The 21,049-nt window shown below is 43.5% G+C and overlaps 2 protein-coding genes across 2 annotated transcripts; both read right to left on the bottom strand.

Annotated features, from left to right (window-relative positions):
• Nucleotides 1-7,495: 7,495 nt before the first annotated feature.
• Nucleotides 7,496-7,981, bottom strand: PtA15_13A519 (uncharacterized protein; the record flags this gene model as incomplete). The annotated part of the gene is made up of 2 exons (XM_053162725.1): nt 7,496-7,550; nt 7,827-7,981. The coding sequence occupies 2 exons, from the start codon at nt 7,979-7,981 to the stop codon at nt 7,496-7,498; spliced, it is 210 nt and encodes a 69-aa protein (XP_053026673.1).
• A 9,900-nt stretch (nt 7,982-17,881) lies between these two features.
• On the bottom strand, nt 17,882-18,367 carry PtA15_13A520 (uncharacterized protein; the record flags this gene model as incomplete). The annotated part of the gene is made up of 2 exons (XM_053162727.1): nt 17,882-17,936; nt 18,213-18,367. The coding sequence occupies 2 exons, from the start codon at nt 18,365-18,367 to the stop codon at nt 17,882-17,884; spliced, it is 210 nt and encodes a 69-aa protein (XP_053026674.1).
• Nucleotides 18,368-21,049: the final 2,682 nt, after the last annotated feature.

Raw genomic sequence — 21,049 nt, forward strand, 5'->3', positions numbered from 1 at the left:
GAGGACCAGAAACAACTCTAAAGATCAGGATGAAGAGGAACCAGCCAAGTCAGACAAAAGGATCAGAAAAGAAAAACAGGACCTAATGGACATGGATACAGAGGACTTACTTCACATGGCCCAGCCCCCCACTCCTAGTGCTTCCAAAACTCCTGCTTCTAAAGGCTCCCCTCAAGTCAGGTTCCAGGATAAGGACAAGGATTCAACCACTGCACCTAAGGACAAACCAGTTAAGAAGACCTATTTGGAAAAGACTTTGGCCAAGGAATACCCAGGAATTGAAGAAGAAGTGGCTAGTAGGATGTTGACTGCAGGAAAGATGGAGTTGGCCTTTGGAGAAATCTTTGCTATATCACCAGGAGTTACTGACTGTATCAGAAAGAAGATAACCAACAGAAGGGTCCCATTGGATGGTGTCAAATCAGCAAACTTCACAGACATGGAGGATGAAGAAGAACCAGCACAGGAGCCACCCACTACTCACTACTCCTGCCCCCTTGGATACATCACCATCACTATTGGAGGAGAGAAACATCAAGCACTCTTGGATACTGGCTCTATGGTCAACATTATTCCTAAAACTCTTGCACACAAACTTGGATTAGTACTCACTGCTAAATCTATGAAGCTCAAAGGGATTGGAGGCCACCTTACTGATATTCCTGGAATTGCTGAAGATGTGGAGGTAACCATTGGGAAAGTAGTCAGGACTGTTCATTTCTGGGTAGCCAAAGGACCAGTTCAGATGATTATTGGAAAGCCTTTCTTGATGGATGTCTCAGCCAACATCAACTACAATGGAGCCAGAGGAGAAGCACTTTCAATCATGGATTCAGCTGGTCAGACTTTCTTGGTTCCAATCATTCTCCCTAGCAATCAGAAGTGGGAAACCAGCATACCTTCCAATTCTGGTCTGGTAAATTTTTTAGATTGAGACCAGGTTTTCAGTTCCCCTCTCTTACAACTGCAACCCTGGAAAACAACCAAAAGCAACAAACTGTAGTCAATCATTCAGCAAAATATAAATCAACTCTAAAAAAAATAAAACCAGTAAACCAACCAATGCCATTATCTCTCAACCCTCCATTATCAAGGCCACCACTCTCCAGAGATCCTTACCTCACTCCTTTAAACCCTTTTCCTCCACCATTCACTCCTACCTCCAAGATTACTCAAGAAAGGCTGGACCTCATCAACTTTGGACCTCCTGGATGGCTCTCTCCTCAGGAATATCTCCTGCTGGTATGGGTAATTGTGATTAGACAAGGTGCTTTGGCTTTTGTAGAAACAGAAAGAGGCCTTCTCAAACATACCTATGGACAACCTTATATCATTCCAGTAATTCCCCATGAACCTTGGCAACAGAAACCAATTCCAATCCCTGCACCCATCAAAGACCAGGTTATAGAATTGGTAAGGGAAAGGCTCAGCACTGGCCTCTATGAACAATCCTTTTCCAGTTATTCCAGCCCTATATTTTGTGTAAAGAAGCAGGATGGTAAGCTTAGAATTGTACATGACCTTCAGAAACTCAACAAAGTCACCATTAAAGACGCTGGACTACCACCAAAGACAGAGGAACTCATTGAATCATTCACTGGAAGGGCTTGCTATGGACTAGGTGATATTATGGGAGGATATGATGAAAGAGAATTAGCTCCAGAATCCAGACCTTTGACCACCTTTGGAACACCTCTTGGAAGATTTCAACTCACCAGATTGCCCCAAGGAGCCACCAATTCAGTTGCAGTTTACCAGGCCCAAATGATGTGGATACTCCAGGATGAATTACCTCAACATATGGGAATCTTTGTGGATGATGGAGGTATAAAAGGACCAACCTCTGACTACAATGAAGAAACTCTAAAGGACAACCCCCAGATCAGAAGATTTATCTATGTTGGGATTGGACTGAAGACTGCCAGGATGCCTTTGAAGACCTCAAGAGGATTGTTGGAACTGACATCACCCTGAAGAAGTTGGACTATGGACCTAATGCTGGCTTAATCAAACTCTCAGTGGACTCTAGTGTTATTGCTGCAGGGGCTGTACTCACTCAACAGGATTCTGATGGACTGGATAGGCCTGTGTATATGAGTCAGTAGTCTTTTCACCCAGGGAATCAAAGTACTCACAATCCAAATTAGAACTCTGTGGTGTTGCCAAGATCCTCAAGAAACTTCAAACCAAACTTTGGGGCCAACATTTTCAGCTTAGAGTGGATGCTCAGTGCCTTATTGGAATGATCAACAACCCCTCGCTTCCCAATGCCCCTATGAACAGATGGATTGGATTTATTCAGTTATTCTCCTATGACCTTGTTCACACTCCTGGAAAAACTTTCACCTTACCTGATGGACTCTCCAGAAGACCTCTTGATTCTGATGAGGAAGATTGCCCTAGCTTTGATGAAGATGAAACCTGGATCAAGCCTCACCCTGGATTTGGAACTAAACACTCTTCTTTTGGCCTGCTTCTGGGGACATCAGCTCAGTTGGGGGAGGGGGTAAGTAACTTGCAGCAAGGAATTTGGAAGCACCTCCAGGAATACCTTTCAACCATGAACAAACCTCCAGGATGCAGCAGCCTGGAATTCAAGCAAATTTTGCACAAATCAGCCAACTTTTTCCTTTCCAATGGAGTCTTGCACAGGATCAACAAACCATTCTCCCAGATAGTAGTCACCTCTCCTTCAGCTCAGAATTCCATCCTTAATTCGCTTCATGAATCCTTAGGCCACAGAGGTATTGTTGAAACCTACAGAAGAATTAAACTCAGATTTTGGTGGCCAGGTCTCAAGAGAGGTGTTACCAAGTGGGTCCAGTCTTGTGAAGCTTGCCAGAAGAGGAGTTCAAAATTGCCAATGGAACCCAAGAAACCTACAGGAGCAGCAACCATCTTTGGAAGAGTCAGTTTGGATACAGTTCACATCAAAGCTGGCAAATGGAAATACCTGGTAATTGCAAGAGATGACCTTTCTGGATGGGTAGAGGCAGTTGGACTAGAAAAGATTCAGGAAAAGAAAATCTTCCAGTGGTTCTTGGACAACTGGATCTACAGATATGGAGCCCCTTGGTCAGTCACAGTGGATGGAGGCTCTGAATTTGGACAACAATTTCAAAAATCCCTTCTGGAATCTGGAATCAAAATCAAAGTCACCACTCCTTATTATCCTGAAGCAAATGGTATGGTAGAAAGAGGACATCAGGCAATTAAGGATACCTTGGTCAAGCTCTGTGGAAAGGAAGGCAAGAAATGGAGGAATTATTTACCTTTGGTTTTATTTGCAGACAGAATTTCCACCAAAAGATCAACTGGATACTCACCTTATGAACTAGTTCTTGGACAGCCCCCCATCTTACCCATTGACCTAGAATTGGAAACCTTCTTTGGAGTGGATTGGTCAAAGGTAGAATCAACTCAGGATCTTTTATTGGCTAGGACTCAGCAGCTTGAAAACAGGGATACCATCTTGCAGCAAGCACACCAGCAGCTTATAGATTCCAGGAAAAACTCTGTGGACTATTGGAACAAAAAGAAAACATCAAGGCAGCCACTAAAGAAAGGTCAATTAGTAGTAGTGTATAATAAATCTTTGGACTCTCAGTTTGGCAAGCTCTTTGAAAATAAATGGAATGGCCCTTACAGAATCAAGGCTCAAAACCCAGGAGGATCTTACATCTTGGAAAAATTGGATGGCACAGAATTAGCCAGAAGGTTTGCTGCAACTCATGTCAAGGAATACCACTCCAGGTAAAAACAATAAATAAGGAATAATCAATTCATTTCTCTTCTCTTTTCTCTTTCTCATCTTCTTACACAATAACATAAAAACAAACGGATGTACTTTGCGCACTGCGAAAAACTCGTCGCGCACTGTGGGGGTCGTCTACTTGACGTCCCGGCCACAGTGCGCGGAAGCTCAAAACGCTTTGCGCACTGTACAAACCCCCAAAAGAAATAGTCATTTTTTATGATTTGTCTCTTCACCAATCGATAGCTGGGTCCTAAGAGGCCCCCTAAAAAATATCAAAGAGATCCAATGACCCCTTCACCCCCCAAAAAAATAAGCAAAATAACGCCCAAAAAACCACTGCACCCACCAGAAAAGCGTGTACCCAAGGCCCAGGGACTTCAATTTTTTTGGAGCATAAAACAGCATGTCCTAAAACAATTATCAGGCTCTTTAATGAGTTGTATGCACACAAGTGGCTAAGCATTTGTCTGATTTCACTATGCTTAGTAGTTTGCGTACAACCAAATGAAACCAGATGTTCTAATTCATTTACAGAGCTTAAATTCCCTAGAGAATATTTGTGAAGCCTCATGGCATTCATGACAGGGCAGATGGGTTTAAAATTCAAGAAATGGTGGCATAGTGGCATTTTTACGTCTCAAGTAGCAGAACAAAAAACACCAAATGGTAGAAACATGACTAAGCATAAACAAAGCATAACTAAAAGATCTCTTATTTGTGAATCTACTCTTTGGAATGACTAAGTCTATTCTATTTCCAACACAACAGATTGTACATTTGGATCTCGAGGAAATCTTTGGTCCCATTCATCCCGATTCAATTGAATAAAGCTCTCCCAATTGGAGGCTGCTTTGCTTCTCCATTTAAACCAATGGGAAGAGATCCCAGGGGCGGGGAAGATAGTTCCATCAAATTGAAATGCATTGTAGTGATACTGACCTTCCAAATAAACAACAAAGATCAGAGGATTTGTTGTTGGCCCATGCGTTAAAGGAAGGAAAGTGGCAGTTATCAAGTTGGAGATGTGGATGATGGTTCGTTGAAATGCTTCCGCCAGAAGATCGCCGTGTTGTGGAAAGTTAATCCAATGGGTCTGCTTTGCAGAAGGCCTGAAGTAATTCAGATTTGATCGCAATCAATCAAAAGGAATCGAATCAGACACTGTCGATAGGTACTTTGTGTCTTTGTATACCTTGATCATGTCCATTGCATTGACCATGGCCTTTTGGACTTCTTTCCAGTCGTTGTTCTTGTTTAGGCCCATACTAACAGCAGCCAAATGGAACCCGCAATGTTCATCACCGGGAACATCATGAATCATTGAAATTGCATGTCTTAATCTGGCAGGCACCGAGTGGTACTGAGGATGAGCCTAAAACAAATGAAATAACATCAGGTTGTGGACTGATGATATCAAAACAGTGTAAACCCATACCTGGTTAAATCTGATCCACTGATAAGGTCGTTCAACTTCTTCACTTTTGGATTCGGATTCGGATTTGGTGGAATCTGTATCATTTTGATCTGCGACTTCATCTGCATCAATGAGGTTGGGTTCATCTATATCCATGCGGTCGGATTGATTGTTGTTCGAGTGATTCAAGCTATCTTCAGCGTTTTTTTCGGCAACTCTTCCAGACGTCCTTTGAACAACTCGCCCAGACCTCTGCAATGATGTCATTGATTGTGATTAGTTGCTCTAGTCACATGACCAACATGATACATATGTTGAGACTCACTGTCACTATAGCCACAGGATCACAAGGAAGGGTCGCCGATTCATCCAAAAATTGTTCCGAGTCATTGTCCGATTCATCCAAAACTTCGCTTTCAGTGTCAGAGGCTATCTTTGCTTTCTTTTTACGACATGTACGCGTAGGTTTAGCAGCTGTCTTGCGAGGTCGTCCCCGCTTTCTCTTTGGGGCTTCCTTGCTCCCTTTGACTTTTTTAGGCCGGCCAACTTTCTTCTTGGGTAGTTGATACTCCCAGGCAGAAGGATCTCTCTTAGTTGAGCGTTCCAAGGTTGGTTTTGATTTGTTTAGCGCCCCCTTTGGTCGTCCTTTGTGCGGCTGTTTGACAGGCTCTTTGAGTGGAGTCAGCAAATGTGATTGGTCAAGTAAGCGAGTAAAATCTTTGATGTAGTTTGGCTTCTCGGATGTGGTCAGTTTCTGGAATCGTTTGTAAATTTCGCGCAGAAATAGCTGATCGAGATCTTCATTGCTAGGTGGACTTGATGCAGATGGACAAGGCAGAACAACCTTCTGTAGTTCAAAAAAAGCACTGCTTAGTTCAAATAAAAGAATGCCGAATCTGTGTATACATTACAATCATAGAGAAGAAAAACATACCAAAACATCTGGCAAGTGCCATTGAGAGTGGAACTAGCTCGGATCGAGAGCTTTGCCTTTGACTTCAAGCCGCCTCATCCGGTGCAAGCATGGGATACCCATGTGCAATTTGTACTTGCAATCATCGCCGCAATCAACAGATTCATCTGATGAAAGTAACAAGCATTGTGCGGTCCGAATTGCATGGTGAGAGATCTTTCCCGCTGTTTGACTGAGGACTTTGGGAAGATTAATGATGTGCACCTGTTTTTGGACTGCACAATCAATCATCAATTCATGCAGCTGGTGTTTCACCGCATCATGCATGTCAGATATTGTCGTGTGCATTGAAGAGTTTGCACCTTTTAGGAATTGCTTGACCGAAGCGTGAAGACTCTTGACTCGGGACGTGTTGACGTTACCAAAATGTGGAACATTGCTGATGAGGTACTTGACAAAGCGATCACAAAGCGGGAACCAATTTTTTGAAAGATAGTCCATAACCTCTGGTGAGCAGGTTGCTGACAGTTTGGTGAAGTTCTTCTGGTAGGCCGCCGCAGAGCTCGAAGCTATCAAGAAGTTCCAAGCCTTGCAAAAAATGGGGTACGAATCATCGCCGAGAATGGGACGGCAATGGGCATAAAGGTTTTTGCCCATATGCCATTGACACAAGAGGTTCTGGGCTTGAGGAAAGATGGTATCAATTGCGTTCATTAATGCTTGTTCTTTGTCGGTCAAGATTACAGATGGTGTGTGCGGTTCAAGGGCTGATTGAAGCTGTTCCAGAGCCCAAGTGAAGTCTTCTTCTTGCTCCTTCGCCATGAAACAGAAAGCAAGTGTAAACAATTGGTTGCACGAGTTGATTCCGGTAACGTGTAGGAGAGGCATCTTGTAGCGGTTAGTCTTGTAAGTCGCATCAATTAGAATGCAAGTAGGATGCATCTTTGCCATTTCCATCGATTCCGGAAGCGTAAAGAAAAGTGCATCAAGGTGTACAACATCAGTTTGGACGTTGATTGAAGATTTGACTGCGTTGGTCGAGGATTTGACTCTGTAATAGAAATCGTTTGACTTTAAACAATCAATCATAGCTTTCATAGAATTTTGCGCTCGGTTTTTTTTTGGTTTTCCGGTAGTTGAAGTTGTGAATTGCACTCAAAGGTGCTAAGAGGGCTGCCGACGAGTCTTTCATCAAAATATTCTTGGCTTTCAAGGGCATCACACCGGCGGAAGAGAGTTTCTCCAGCTCAAGGCATTGCTTGGTTGTCAACCTTTGGTGAATCTGGTGCGCCACTGCAGAATCGGATGGAAGATGGTTGTGAGCGGGGTTTTTTACTACCAAATCCCACCTTCCAGAAGCTGCATTTTGAGTGAGAGTCAATTGAAAGGGACAATTGGTCTTGGTACTTCCCTAATCTTTCTTTATTGATGTCTTGGGTGTCGAAGTTGATTTTGGCTTCTGGGAGCTGTTGGGAGGGGATAAAATCGTGTCTTCCTCGAGATCTTCTTTGGGCGTGCGATGTGGTCGGTAAGGCCCTGACTTGTTGCATTGATAAACCACACAAATTTTTCCATTCACCGAGTAGGATCTTGCCGTTGCGATGGCAAATCCGTGGTCAAAAGCCCACTTCTGGATCGTCTCATAGCATTCGTCCCTTGATCCAAAGTCACGCTCCAGGGGTGCAGGAATCAAGTCGGTAGCTGCCGGAAGGGATTCTGGCATGATTGGTTCTTTGACGGACGGTTCTTTGACGCAAGGTTCTTTGGCGGACGGTTCTTTGACGCGAGGTTCTTTGGCGGACGGTTCTTTGACGCGAGGTTCTTTGGCGGACGGTTCTTCAGTTTGGTTTTCACATTTAGATACCTGGACTGGAGGCAAGCTTTCTGTTGAGTCCATGAGGGCTTGCTTGAAGTGATTCACGTGTTGGATGTTAGTGCTTCCTGTGTTGGATGTTGTTGGACCTGAACTGAGTATGTACTTTAGGTTAAGTGTCTCGGGGGGCTTTGCCTGGGTGAAGAACAGAAGGACGGGGGTAGGGGGACAGGGTCCCGGGTTTGGGGGTGCTGTTATTTTTTGTTTTTGTAGAACCTTTTTTCATCTCTTATTCGCTGGTCTGATTTGGACAGAAATAATCCTGAGGGTCAATCAAGGCCCCTTCTAACAGCTGGCAAAAGGAATTCTTTTTTTGGACAGTGCTTGAGCTGCAGTGCGCGACGAGTTTTGAGCTTCCGCGCACTGTGGCCAGGACGTCGAGTGGACAGCCCCCACAGTACGCGGCAAGTTTTTCGCAGTGCGCTAAGTACATCCAAAAACAAAATAAAATCAAATCTATAAACAACCCAGAAATAAATCAATATAAATCAGCCTCAAACACTCTCAAATAAAATAACTAAATATAAAATCAATTATTTTATAACTACATCACCCTTTTCCATTTCACTTTCCTCCTTCTCCTTCTCCTTCTCTTTTCCCTTCTCCTTATCTAAAAATAAAAATCAAAAGACATAAAAAGAAAATTAAAGCATAACATTAGTAAAAGTCCTCAATAGAGAATAAAAATAGAATATATTAGAACTTACCCTCAGCTCTTATCCTCTCCATTTCTGCTTCTACCCTCCAACCATCTTCCTCCTCTTCCACTTGGTCCCTCACCCTTAACAACTCCAGGGCATTCCTCTCCTCAGTTTCTGCTACCATGGCATCTATTATAGAATGAGTATCCATCTAACAATCAAAAAAGAAGCAGGGATTAAAGTATTAGTATTATAGTCAACTTTCTTCTTCTAGTTTTTTTTTGTCATATACATACAGAATCCACTCGACATACATGTGCAAAGGCGACGTGAAACCGGCTGTATAACCTGAGATGGGCGTTTCGTGCCGCTATCGGGTCGTCGAGGCCCTCACAAGTGAAGGCGAGGAGTCCCTGCTGGATATAATGACAAAGAGCATCCACTTCTTCTGATTTAAAGCTATCCCTTGTGAAAGCATTGTACGCGGGAACGTTGTTAACGAACGAGTGCGCTCGTCGGATAGAAAACGGGAATTCATGCGCAGGTCTAATAACGGCTTCTTTGTCGAGCTGCAAAGAGGATATGGACGTTTTGAACGATTAATCTATCAAGTTTTCAGTGTTATCTTTTGGCAACGATGGCGTGGATATAGCGCTGGATGAAATCATTATGGATAATGTAGAGCAATAACGGGATTGTTCCGTTGGCCAACGACCTGGGCCTTATAGATACCACTTCTTATTCATATTATGACGTCACTATGGACGTCTTCACCGCTCAGAATCGTGTGGCGCGGATTCTCTTTCATTTTCTTAATGTTGACTCTGGTGTTTGACCCAGTTTAATTAATCTTTGAATCGCTTTTTGGACCATCTACTCGTCATTCATTACCTCAAAACCGCTTTCAGGAGAAAGGCCAGCTCTAGGAGTCCATTTGGACAGTCCCGTGGCTGTACCTTCAGCTTATTTCGTTGTGTATTCCCTTATTTTCAACTCTTTTGCGGCGGAAACCGCGGAAAATCATAATGAAGCTTTTTAATCGCTCAAATAATCAATCAGCCGGCTTCAAAGTTAATATTGATCATTACAGTCTTCATAAATTCGATCTCGCCTTTCATCTGAACTCGTTTTCAGCCCATTCTATTGAGGGATTGAAAAGTAGATCTTTCCCGCTGTTTGACTGAGGACTTTGGGAAGATTAATGATGTGCACCTGTTTTTGGACTGCACAATCAATCATCAACTCATGCAGCTGGTGTTTCACCGCATCATGCATGTCAGATATTGTCGTGTGCATTGAAGAGTTTGCACCTTTTAGGAATTGCTTGACCGAAGCGTGAAGACTCTTGACTCGGGACGTGTTGACGTTACCAAAATGTGGAACATTGCTGATGAGGTACTTGACAAAGCGATCACAAAGCGGGAACCAATTTTTTGAAAGATAGTCCATAACCTCTGGTGAGCAGGTTGCTGACAGTTTGGTGAAGTTCTTCTGGTAGGCCGCCGCAGAGCTCGAAGCTATCAAGAAGTTCCAAGCCTTGCAAAAAATGGGGTACGAATCATCGCCGAGAATGGGACGGCAATGGGCATAAAGGTTTTTGCCCATATGCCATTGACACAAGAGGTTCTGGGCTTGAGGAAAGATGGTATCAATTGCGTTCATTAATGCTTGTTCTTTGTCGGTCAAGATTACAGATGGTGTGTGCGGTTCAAGGGCTGATTGAAGCTGTTCCAGAGCCCAAGTGAAGTCTTCTTCTTGCTCCTTCGCCATGAAACAGAAAGCAAGTGTAAACAATTGGTTGCACGAGTTGATTCCGGTAACGTGTAGGAGAGGCATCTTGTAGCGGTTAGTCTTGTAAGTCGCATCAATTAGAATGCAAGTAGGATGCATCTTTGCCATTTCCATCGATTCCGGAAGCGTAAAGAAAAGTGCATCAAGGTGTACAACATCAGTTTGGACGTTGATTGAAGATTTGACTGCGTTGGTCGAGGATTTGACTCTGTAATAGAAATCGTTTGACTTTAAACAATCAATCATAGCTTTCATAGAATTTTGCGCTCGGTTTTTTTTTGGTTTTCCGGTAGTTGAAGTTGTGAATTGCACTCAAAGGTGCTAAGAGGGCTGCCGACGAGTCTTTCATCAAAATATTCTTGGCTTTCAAGGGCATCACACCGGCGGAAGAGAGTTTCTCCAGCTCAAGGCATTGCTTGGTTGTCAACCTTTGGTGAATCTGGTGCGCCACTGCAGAATCGGATGGAAGATGGTTGTGAGCGGGGTTTTTTACTACCAAATCCCACCTTCCAGAAGCTGCATTTTGAGTGAGAGTCAATTGAAAGGGACAATTGGTCTTGGTACTTCCCTAATCTTTCTTTATTGATGTCTTGGGTGTCGAAGTTGATTTTGGCTTCTGGGAGCTGTTGGGAGGGGATAAAATCGTGTCTTCCTCGAGATCTTCTTTGGGCGTGCGATGTGGTCGGTAAGGCCCTGACTTGTTGCATTGATAAACCACACAAATTTTTCCATTCACCGAGTAGGATCTTGCCGTTGCGATGGCAAATCCGTGGTCAAAAGCCCACTTCTGGATCGTCTCATAGCATTCGTCCCTTGATCCAAAGTCACGCTCCAGGGGTGCAGGAATCAAGTCGGTAGCTGCCGGAAGGGATTCTGGCATGATTGGTTCTTTGACGGACGGTTCTTTGACGCAAGGTTCTTTGGCGGACGGTTCTTTGACGCGAGGTTCTTTGGCGGACGGTTCTTTGACGCGAGGTTCTTTGGCGGACGGTTCTTCAGTTTGGTTTTCACATTTAGATACCTGGACTGGAGGCAAGCTTTCTGTTGAGTCCATGAGGGCTTGCTTGAAGTGATTCACGTGTTGGATGTTAGTGCTTCCTGTGTTGGATGTTGTTGGACCTGAACTGAGTATGTACTTTAGGTTAAGTGTCTCGGGGGGCTTTGCCTGGGTGAAGAACAGAAGGACGGGGGTAGGGGGACAGGGTCCCGGGTTTGGGGGTGCTGTTATTTTTTGTTTTTGTAGAACCTTTTTTCATCTCTTATTCGCTGGTCTGATTTGGACAGAAATAATCCTGAGGGTCAATCAAGGCCCCTTCTAACAGCTGGCAAAAGGAATTCTTTTTTTGGACAGTGCTTGAGCTGCAGTGCGCAACGAGTTTTGAGCTTCCGCGCACTGTGGCCAGGACGTCGAGTGGACAGCCCCCACAGTACGCGGCAAGTTTTTCGCAGTGCGCTAAGTACATCCAAAAACAAAATAAAATCAAATCTATAAACAACCCAGAAATAAATCAATATAAATCAGCCTCAAACACTCTCAAATAAAATAACTAAATATAAAATCAATTATTTTATAACTACATCACCCTTTTCCATTTCACTTTCCTCCTTCTCCTTCTCCTTCTCTTTTCCCTTCTCCTTATCTAAAAATAAAAATCAAAAGACATAAAAAGAAAATTAAAGCATAACATTAGTAAAAGTCCTCAATAGAGAATAAAAATAGAATATATTAGAACTTACCCTCAGCTCTTATCCTCTCCATTTCTGCTTCTACCCTCCAACCATCTTCCTCCTCTTCCACTTGGTCCCTCACCCTTAACAACTCCAGGGCATTCCTCTCCTCAGTTTCTGCTACCATGGCATCTATTATAGAATGAGTATCCATCTAACAATCAAAAAAGAAGCAGGGATTAAAGTATTAGTATTATAGTCAACTTTCTTCTTCTAGTTTTTTTTTGTCATATACATACAGAATCCACTCGACATACATGTGCAAAGGCGACGTGAAACCGGCTGTATAACCTGAGATGGGCGTTTCGTGCCGCTATCGGGTCGTCGAGGCCCTCACAAGTGAAGGCGAGGAGTCCCTGCTGGATATAATGACAAAGAGCATCCACTTCTTCTGATTTAAAGCTATCCCTTGTGAAAGCATTGTACGCGGGAACGTTGTTAACGAACGAGTGCGCTCGTCGGATAGAAAACGGGAATTCATGCGCAGGTCTAATAACGGCTTCTTTGTCGAGCTGCAAAGAGGATATGGACGTTTTGAACGATTAATCTATCAAGTTTTCAGTGTTATCTTTTGGCAACGATGGCGTGGATATAGCGCTGGATGAAATCATTATGGATAATGTAGAGCAATAACGGGATTGTTCCGTTGGCCAACGACCTGGGCCTTATAGATACCACTTCTTATTCATATTATGACGTCACTATGGACGTCTTCACCGCTCAGAATCGTGTGGCGCGGATTCTCTTTCATTTTCTTAATGTTGACTCTGGTGTTTGACCCAGTTTAATTAATCTTTGAATCGCTTTTTGGACCATCTACTCGTCATTCATTACCTCAAAACCGCTTTCAGGAGAAAGGCCAGCTCTAGGAGTCCATTTGGACAGTCCCGTGGCTGTACCTTCAGCTTATTTCGTTGTGTATTCCCTTATTTTCAACTCTTTTGCGGCGGAAACCGCGGAAAATCATAATGAAGCTTTTTAATCGCTCAAATAATCAATCAGCCGGCTTCAAAGTTAATATTGATCATTACAGTCTTCATAAATTCGATCTCGCCTTTCATCTGAACTCGTTTTCAGCCCATTCTATTGAGGGATTGAAAAGTAGATCTTTCCCGCTGTTTGACTGAGGACTTTGGGAAGATTAATGATGTGCACCTGTTTTTGGACTGCACAATCAATCATCAACTCATGCAGCTGGTGTTTCACCGCATCATGCATGTCAGATATTGTCGTGTGCATTGAAGAGTTTGCACCTTTTAGGAATTGCTTGACCGAAGCGTGAAGACTCTTGACTCGGGACGTGTTGACGTTACCAAAATGTGGAACATTGCTGATGAGGTACTTGACAAAGCGATCACAAAGCGGGAACCAATTTTTTGAAAGATAGTCCATAACCTCTGGTGAGCAGGTTGCTGACAGTTTGGTGAAGTTCTTCTGGTAGGCCGCCGCAGAGCTCGAAGCTATCAAGAAGTTCCAAGCCTTGCAAAAAATGGGGTACGAATCATCGCCGAGAATGGGACGGCAATGGGCATAAAGGTTTTTGCCCATATGCCATTGACACAAGAGGTTCTGGGCTTGAGGAAAGATGGTATCAATTGCGTTCATTAATGCTTGTTCTTTGTCGGTCAAGATTACAGATGGTGTGTGCGGTTCAAGGGCTGATTGAAGCTGTTCCAGAGCCCAAGTGAAGTCTTCTTCTTGCTCCTTCGCCATGAAACAGAAAGCAAGTGTAAACAATTGGTTGCACGAGTTGATTCCGGTAACGTGTAGGAGAGGCATCTTGTAGCGGTTAGTCTTGTAAGTCGCATCAATTAGAATGCAAGTAGGATGCATCTTTGCCATTTCCATCGATTCCGGAAGCGTAAAGAAAAGTGCATCAAGGTGTACAACATCAGTTTGGACGTTGATTGAAGATTTGACTGCGTTGGTCGAGGATTTGACTCTGTAATAGAAATCGTTTGACTTTAAACAATCAATCATAGCTTTCATAGAATTTTGCGCTCGGTTTTTTTTTGGTTTTCCGGTAGTTGAAGTTGTGAATTGCACTCAAAGGTGCTAAGAGGGCTGCCGACGAGTCTTTCATCAAAATATTCTTGGCTTTCAAGGGCATCACACCGGCGGAAGAGAGTTTCTCCAGCTCAAGGCATTGCTTGGTTGTCAACCTTTGGTGAATCTGGTGCGCCACTGCAGAATCGGATGGAAGATGGTTGTGAGCGGGGTTTTTTACTACCAAATCCCACCTTCCAGAAGCTGCATTTTGAGTGAGAGTCAATTGAAAGGGACAATTGGTCTTGGTACTTCCCTAATCTTTCTTTATTGATGTCTTGGGTGTCGAAGTTGATTTTGGCTTCTGGGAGCTGTTGGGAGGGGATAAAATCGTGTCTTCCTCGAGATCTTCTTTGGGCGTGCGATGTGGTCGGTAAGGCCCTGACTTGTTGCATTGATAAACCACACAAATTTTTCCATTCACCGAGTAGGATCTTGCCGTTGCGATGGCAAATCCGTGGTCAAAAGCCCACTTCTGGATCGTCTCATAGCATTCGTCCCTTGATCCAAAGTCACGCTCCAGGGGTGCAGGAATCAAGTCGGTAGCTGCCGGAAGGGATTCTGGCATGATTGGTTCTTTGACGGACGGTTCTTTGACGCAAGGTTCTTTGGCGGACGGTTCTTTGACGCGAGGTTCTTTGGCGGACGGTTCTTTGACGCAAGGTTCTTTGGCGGACGGTTCTTCAGTTTGGTTTTCACATTTAGATACCTGGACTGGAGGCAAGCTTTCTGTTGAGTCCATGAGGGCTTGCTTGAAGTGATTCACATGTTGGATGTTAGTGCTTCCTGTGTTGGATGTTGTTGGACCTGAACTGAGTATGTACTTTAGGTTAAGTGTCTCGGGGGGCTTTGCCTGGGTGAAGAACAGAAGGACGGGGGTAGGGGGACAGGGTCCCGGGTTTGGGGGTGCTGTTATTTTTTGTTTTTGTAGAACCTTTTTTCATCTCTTATTCGCTGGTCTGATTTGGACAGAAATAATCCTGAGGGTCAATCAAGGCCCCTTCTAACAGCTGGCAAAAGGAATTCTTTTTTTGGACAGTGCTTGAGCTGCAGTGCGCGACGAGTTTTGAGCTTCCGCGCACTGTGGCCAGGACGTCGAGTGGACAGCCCCCACAGTACGCGGCAAGTTTTTCGCAGTGCGCTAAGTACATCCAAAAACAAAATAAAATCAAATCTATAAACAACCCAGAAATAAATCAATATAAATCAGCCTCAAACACTCTCAAATAAAATAACTAAATATAAAATCAATTATTTTATAACTACATCACCCTTTTCCATTTCACTTTCCTCCTTCTCCTTCTCCTTCTCTTTTCCCTTCTCCTTATCTAAAAATAAAAATCAAAAGACATAAAAAGAAAATTAAAGCATAACATTAGTAAAAGTCCTCAATAGAGAATAAAAATAGAATATATTAGAACTTACCCTCAGCTCTTATCCTCTCCATTTCTGCTTCTACCCTCCAACCATCTTCCTCCTCTTCCACTTGGTCCCTCACCCTTAACAACTCCAGGGCATTCCTCTCCTCAGTTTCTGCTACCATGGCATCTATTATAGAATGAGTATCCATCTAACAATCAAAAAAGAAGCAGGGATTAAAGTATTAGTATTATAGTCAACTTTCTTCTTCTAGTTTTTTTTTGTCATATACATACAGAATCCACTCGACATACATGTGCAAAGGCGACGTGAAACCGGCTGTATAACCTGAGATGGGCGTTTCGTGCCGCTATCGGGTCGTCGAGGCCCTCACAAGTGAAGGCGAGGAGTCCCTGCTGGATATAATGACAAAGAGCATCCACTTCTTCTGATTTAAAGCTATCCCTTGTGAAAGCATTGTACGCGGGAACGTTGTTAACGAACGAGTGCGCTCGTCGGATAGAAAACGGGAATTCATGCGCAGGTCTAATAACGGCTTCTTTGTCGAGCTGCAAAGAGGATATGGACGTTTTGAACGATTAATCTATCAAGTTTTCAGTGTTATCTTTTGGCAACGATGGCGTGGATATAGCGCTGGATGAAATCATTATGGATAATGTAGAGCAATAACGGGATTGTTCCGTTGGCCAACGACCTGGGCCTTATAGATACCACTTCTTATTCATATTATGACGTCACTATGGACGTCTTCACCGCTCAGAATCGTGTGGCGCGGATTCTCTTTCATTTTCTTAATGTTGACTCTGGTGTTTGACCCAGTTTAATTAATCTTTGAATCGCTTTTTGGACCATCTACTCGTCATTCATTACCTCAAAACCGCTTTCAGGAGAAAGGCCAGCTCTAGGAGTCCATTTGGACAGTCCCGTGGCTGTACCTTCAGCTTATTTCGTTGTGTATTCCCTTATTTTCAACTCTTTTGCGGCGGAAACCGCGGAAAATCATAATGAAGCTTTTTAATCGCTCAAATAATCAATCAGCCGGCTTCAAAGTTAATATTGATCATTACAGTCTTCATAAATTCGATCTCGCCTTTCATCTGAACTCGTTTTCAGCCCATTCTATTGAGGGATTGAAAAGTAGATCTTTCCCGCTGTTTGACTGAGGACTTTGGGAAGATTAATGATGTGCACCTGTTTTTGGACTGCACAATCAATCATCAACTCATGCAGCTGGTGTTTCACCGCATCATGCATGTCAGATATTGTCGTGTGCATTGAAGAGTTTGCACCTTTTAGGAATTGCTTGACCGAAGCGTGAAGACTCTTGACTCGGGACGTGTTGACGTTACCAAAATGTGGAACATTGCTGATGAGGTACTTGACAAAGCGATCACAAAGCGGGAACCAATTTTTTGAAAGATAGTCCATAACCTCTGGTGAGCAGGTTGCTGACAGTTTGGTGAAGTTCTTCTGGTAGGCCGCCGCAGAGCTCGAAGCTATCAAGAAGTTCCAAGCCTTGCAAAAAATGGGGTACGAATCATCGCCGAGAATGGGACGGCAATGGGCATAAAGGTTTTTGCCCATATGCCATTGACACAAGAGGTTCTGGGCTTGAGGAAAGATGGTATCAATTGCGTTCATTAATGCTTGTTCTTTGTCGGTCAAGATTACAGATGGTGTGTGCGGTTCAAGGGCTGATTGAAGCTGTTCCAGAGCCCAAGTGAAGTCTTCTTCTTGCTCCTTCGCCATGAAACAGAAAGCAAGTGTAAACAATTGGTTGCACGAGTTGATTCCGGTAACGTGTAGGAGAGGCATCTTGTAGCGGTTAGTCTTGTAAGTCGCATCAATTAGAATGCAAGTAGGATGCATCTTTGCCATTTCCATCGATTCCGGAAGCGTAAAGAAAAGTGCATCAAGGTGTACAACATCAGTTTGGACGTTGATTGAAGATTTGACTGCGTTGGTCGAGGATTTGACTCTGTAATAGAAATCGTTTGACTTTAAACAATCAATCATAGCTTTCATAGAATTTTGCGCTCGGTTTTTTTTTGGTTTTCCGGTAGTTGAAGTTGTGAATTGCACTCAAAGGTGCTAAGAGGGCTGCCGACGAGTCTTTCATCAAAATATTCTTGGCTTTCAAGGGCATCACACCGGCGGAAGAGAGTTTCTCCAGCTCAAGGCATTGCTTGGTTGTCAACCTTTGGTGAATCTGGTGCGCCACTGCAGAATCGGATGGAAGATGGTTGTGAGCGGGGTTTTTTACTACCAAATCCCACCTTCCAGAAGCTGCATTTTGAGTGAGAGTCAATTGAAAGGGACAATTGGTCTTGGTACTTCCCTAATCTTTCTTTATTGATGTCTTGGGTGTCGAAGTTGATTTTGGCTTCTGGGAGCTGTTGGGAGGGGATAAAATCGTGTCTTCCTCGAGATCTTCTTTGGGCGTGCGATGTGGTCGGTAAGGCCCTGACTTGTTGCATTGATAAACCACACAAATTTTTCCATTCACCGAGTAGGATCTTGCCGTTGCGATGGCAAATCCGTGGTCAAAAGCCCACTTCTGGATCGTCTCATAGCATTCGTCCCTTGATCCAAAGTCACGCTCCAGGGGTGCAGGAATCAAGTCGGTAGCTGCCGGAAGGGATTCTGGCATGATTGGTTCTTTGACGGACGGTTCTTTGACGCAAGGTTCTTTGGCGGACGGTTCTTTGACGCGAGGTTCTTTGGCGGACGGTTCTTTGACGCAAGGTTCTTTGGCGGACGGTTCTTCAGTTTGGTTTTCACATTTAGATACCTGGACTGGAGGCAAGCTTTCTGTTGAGTCCATGAGGGCTTGCTTGAAGTGATTCACATGTTGGATGTTAGTGCTTCCTGTGTTGGATGTTGTTGGACCTGAACTGAGTATGTACTTTAGGTTAAGTGTCTCGGGGGGCTTTGCCTGGGTGAAGAACAGAAGGACGGGGGTAGGGGGACAGGGTCCCGGGTTTGGGGGTGCTGTTATTTTTTGTTTTTGTAGAACCTTTTTTCATCTCTTATTCGCTGGTCTGATTTGGACAGAAATAATCCTGAGGGTCAATCAAGGCCCCTTCTAACAGCTGGCAAAAGGAATTCTTTTTTTGGACAGTGCTTGAGCTGCAGTGCGCGACGAGTTTTGAGCTTCCGCGCACTGTGGCCAGGACGTCGAGTGGACAGCCCCCACAGTACGCGGCAAGTTTTTCGCAGTGCGCTAAGTACATCCAAAAACAAAATAAAATCAAATCTATAAACAACCCAGAAATAAATCAATATAAATCAGCCTCAAACACTCTCAAATAAAATAACTAAATATAAAATCAATTATTTTATAACTACATCACCCTTTTCCATTTCACTTTCCTCCTTCTCCTTCTCCTTCTCTTTTCCCTTCTCCTTATCTAAAAATAAAAATCAAAAGACATAAAAAGAAAATTAAAGCATAACATTAGTAAAAGTCCTCAATAGAGAATAAAAATAGAATATATTAGAACTTACCCTCAGCTCTTATCCTCTCCATTTCTGCTTCTACCCTCCAACCATCTTCCTCCTCTTCCACTTGGTCCCTCACCCTTAACAACTCCAGGGCATTCCTCTCCTCAGTTTCTGCTACCATGGCATCTATTATAGAATGAGTATCCATCTAACAATCAAAAAAGAAGCAGGGATTAAAGTATTAGTATTATAGTCAACTTTCTTCTTCTAGTTTTTTTTTGTCATATACATACAGAATCCACTCGACATACATGTGCAAAGGCGACGTGAAACCGGCTGTATAACCTGAGATGGGCGTTTCGTGCCGCTATCGGGTTGTCGAGGCCCTCACAAGTGAAGGCGAGGAGTCCCTGCTGGATATAATGACAAAGAGCATCCACTTCTTCTGATTTAAAGCTATCCCTTGTGAAAGCATTGTACGCGGGAACGTTGTTAACGAACGAGTGCGCTCGTCGGATAGAAAACGGGAATTCATGCGCAGGTCTAATAACGGCTTCTTTGTCGAGCTGCAAAGAGGATATGGACGTTTTGAACGATTAATCTATCAAGTTTTCAGTGTTATCTTTTGGCAACGATGGCGTGGATATAGCGCTGGATGAAATCATTATGGATAATGTAGAGCAATAACGGGATTGTTCCGTTGGCCAACGACCTGGGCCTTATAGATACCACTTCTTATTCATATTATGACGTCACTATGGACGTCTTCACCGCTCAGAATCGTGTGGCGCGGATTCTCTTTCATTTTCTTAATGTTGACTCTGGTGTTTGACCCAGTTTAATTAATCTTTGAATCGCTTTTTGGACCATCTACTCGTCATTCATTACCTCAAAACCGCTTTCAGGAGAAAGGCCAGCTCTAGGAGTCCATTTGGACAGTCCCGTGGCTGTACCTTCAGCTTATTTCGTTGTGTATTCCCTTATTTTCAACTCTTTTGCGGCGGAAACCGCGGAAAATCATAATGAAGCTTTTTAATCGCTCAAATAATCAATCAGCCGGCTTCAAAGTTAATATTGATCATTACAGTCTTCATAAATTCGATCTCGCCTTTCATCTGAACTCGTTTTCAGCCCATTCTATTGAGGGATTGAAAAGTTATACACGCTCAAAGTCTCTCTAGCATTTCCACGGTCTCATTTACGGTTGTCATTCAGCGTTCACGGCTGCCCATCGGCCGAATTAATCTTTAATATTGTTTGATTTTCATCTCATCTTCTCCTTCTTGCCTTTCTAATGAACTTAGAATCAGAACTTTTCATCGACGGAAAGCCAAGTTATACCCAAAAACATATTGCCTTATATTTACGCGGTGTTACTACTATGCGCGCCCGCCGATTTTGCTTGGATCTTTAACCGGCCCTACATAACCGATACTCAACCCTTAAAAATAACCAGTATATACCATTTTAATCTGCAGAATTGGCTCTTTCAAAAGAACTGGGTTTCAAGGATTTTCATCTAGCCGTTCCGAAGATACAGGTTGACCGTTTCTTCCCTTTTTTTTTTTTTTTGGCGTTCCGCACGTGCGTCTCCCGCACCCGCATGGAGCCCCCGCTCAGACATCAGGACCCCTCTTTTGACAGCACACACGCACGGACACAGGTTCCATTCCCCATTTGGACAAAAATTAAGGCTTTTTCGTCGATATGGTGAATTCCAAAGTGCCCAGTACTGAACAGGAAGGAGGAATCATTCATTCCTTCCACATTATGGATCCATCCATCCATTCATTCAATCCTTATGATCCTGAATAATCCCTTCTTGGAAAAATTATCATCCACTCATTCCGTAAAACACCATTATCAATCATTCTTTCCATCATCCACCAATCATTCTCCTGCATCATCATCATCATCATCATCAATCAATTATTCTTTCCAACCGTCCTTCTCAATCATTATGGTCAGTTTGCCAATGGATCCAACTCCTGCAAATCAAACCTCTTCAATCACTCCCAAACAGAAGAATTATCAGTGTTTATATTGCTTTCAGAAGGGTCAC

Source organism: Puccinia triticina, chromosome 13A (assembly GCF_026914185.1).
Source record: "Puccinia triticina chromosome 13A, complete sequence".
NCBI lineage: Eukaryota > Fungi > Basidiomycota > Pucciniomycetes > Pucciniales > Pucciniaceae > Puccinia > Puccinia triticina.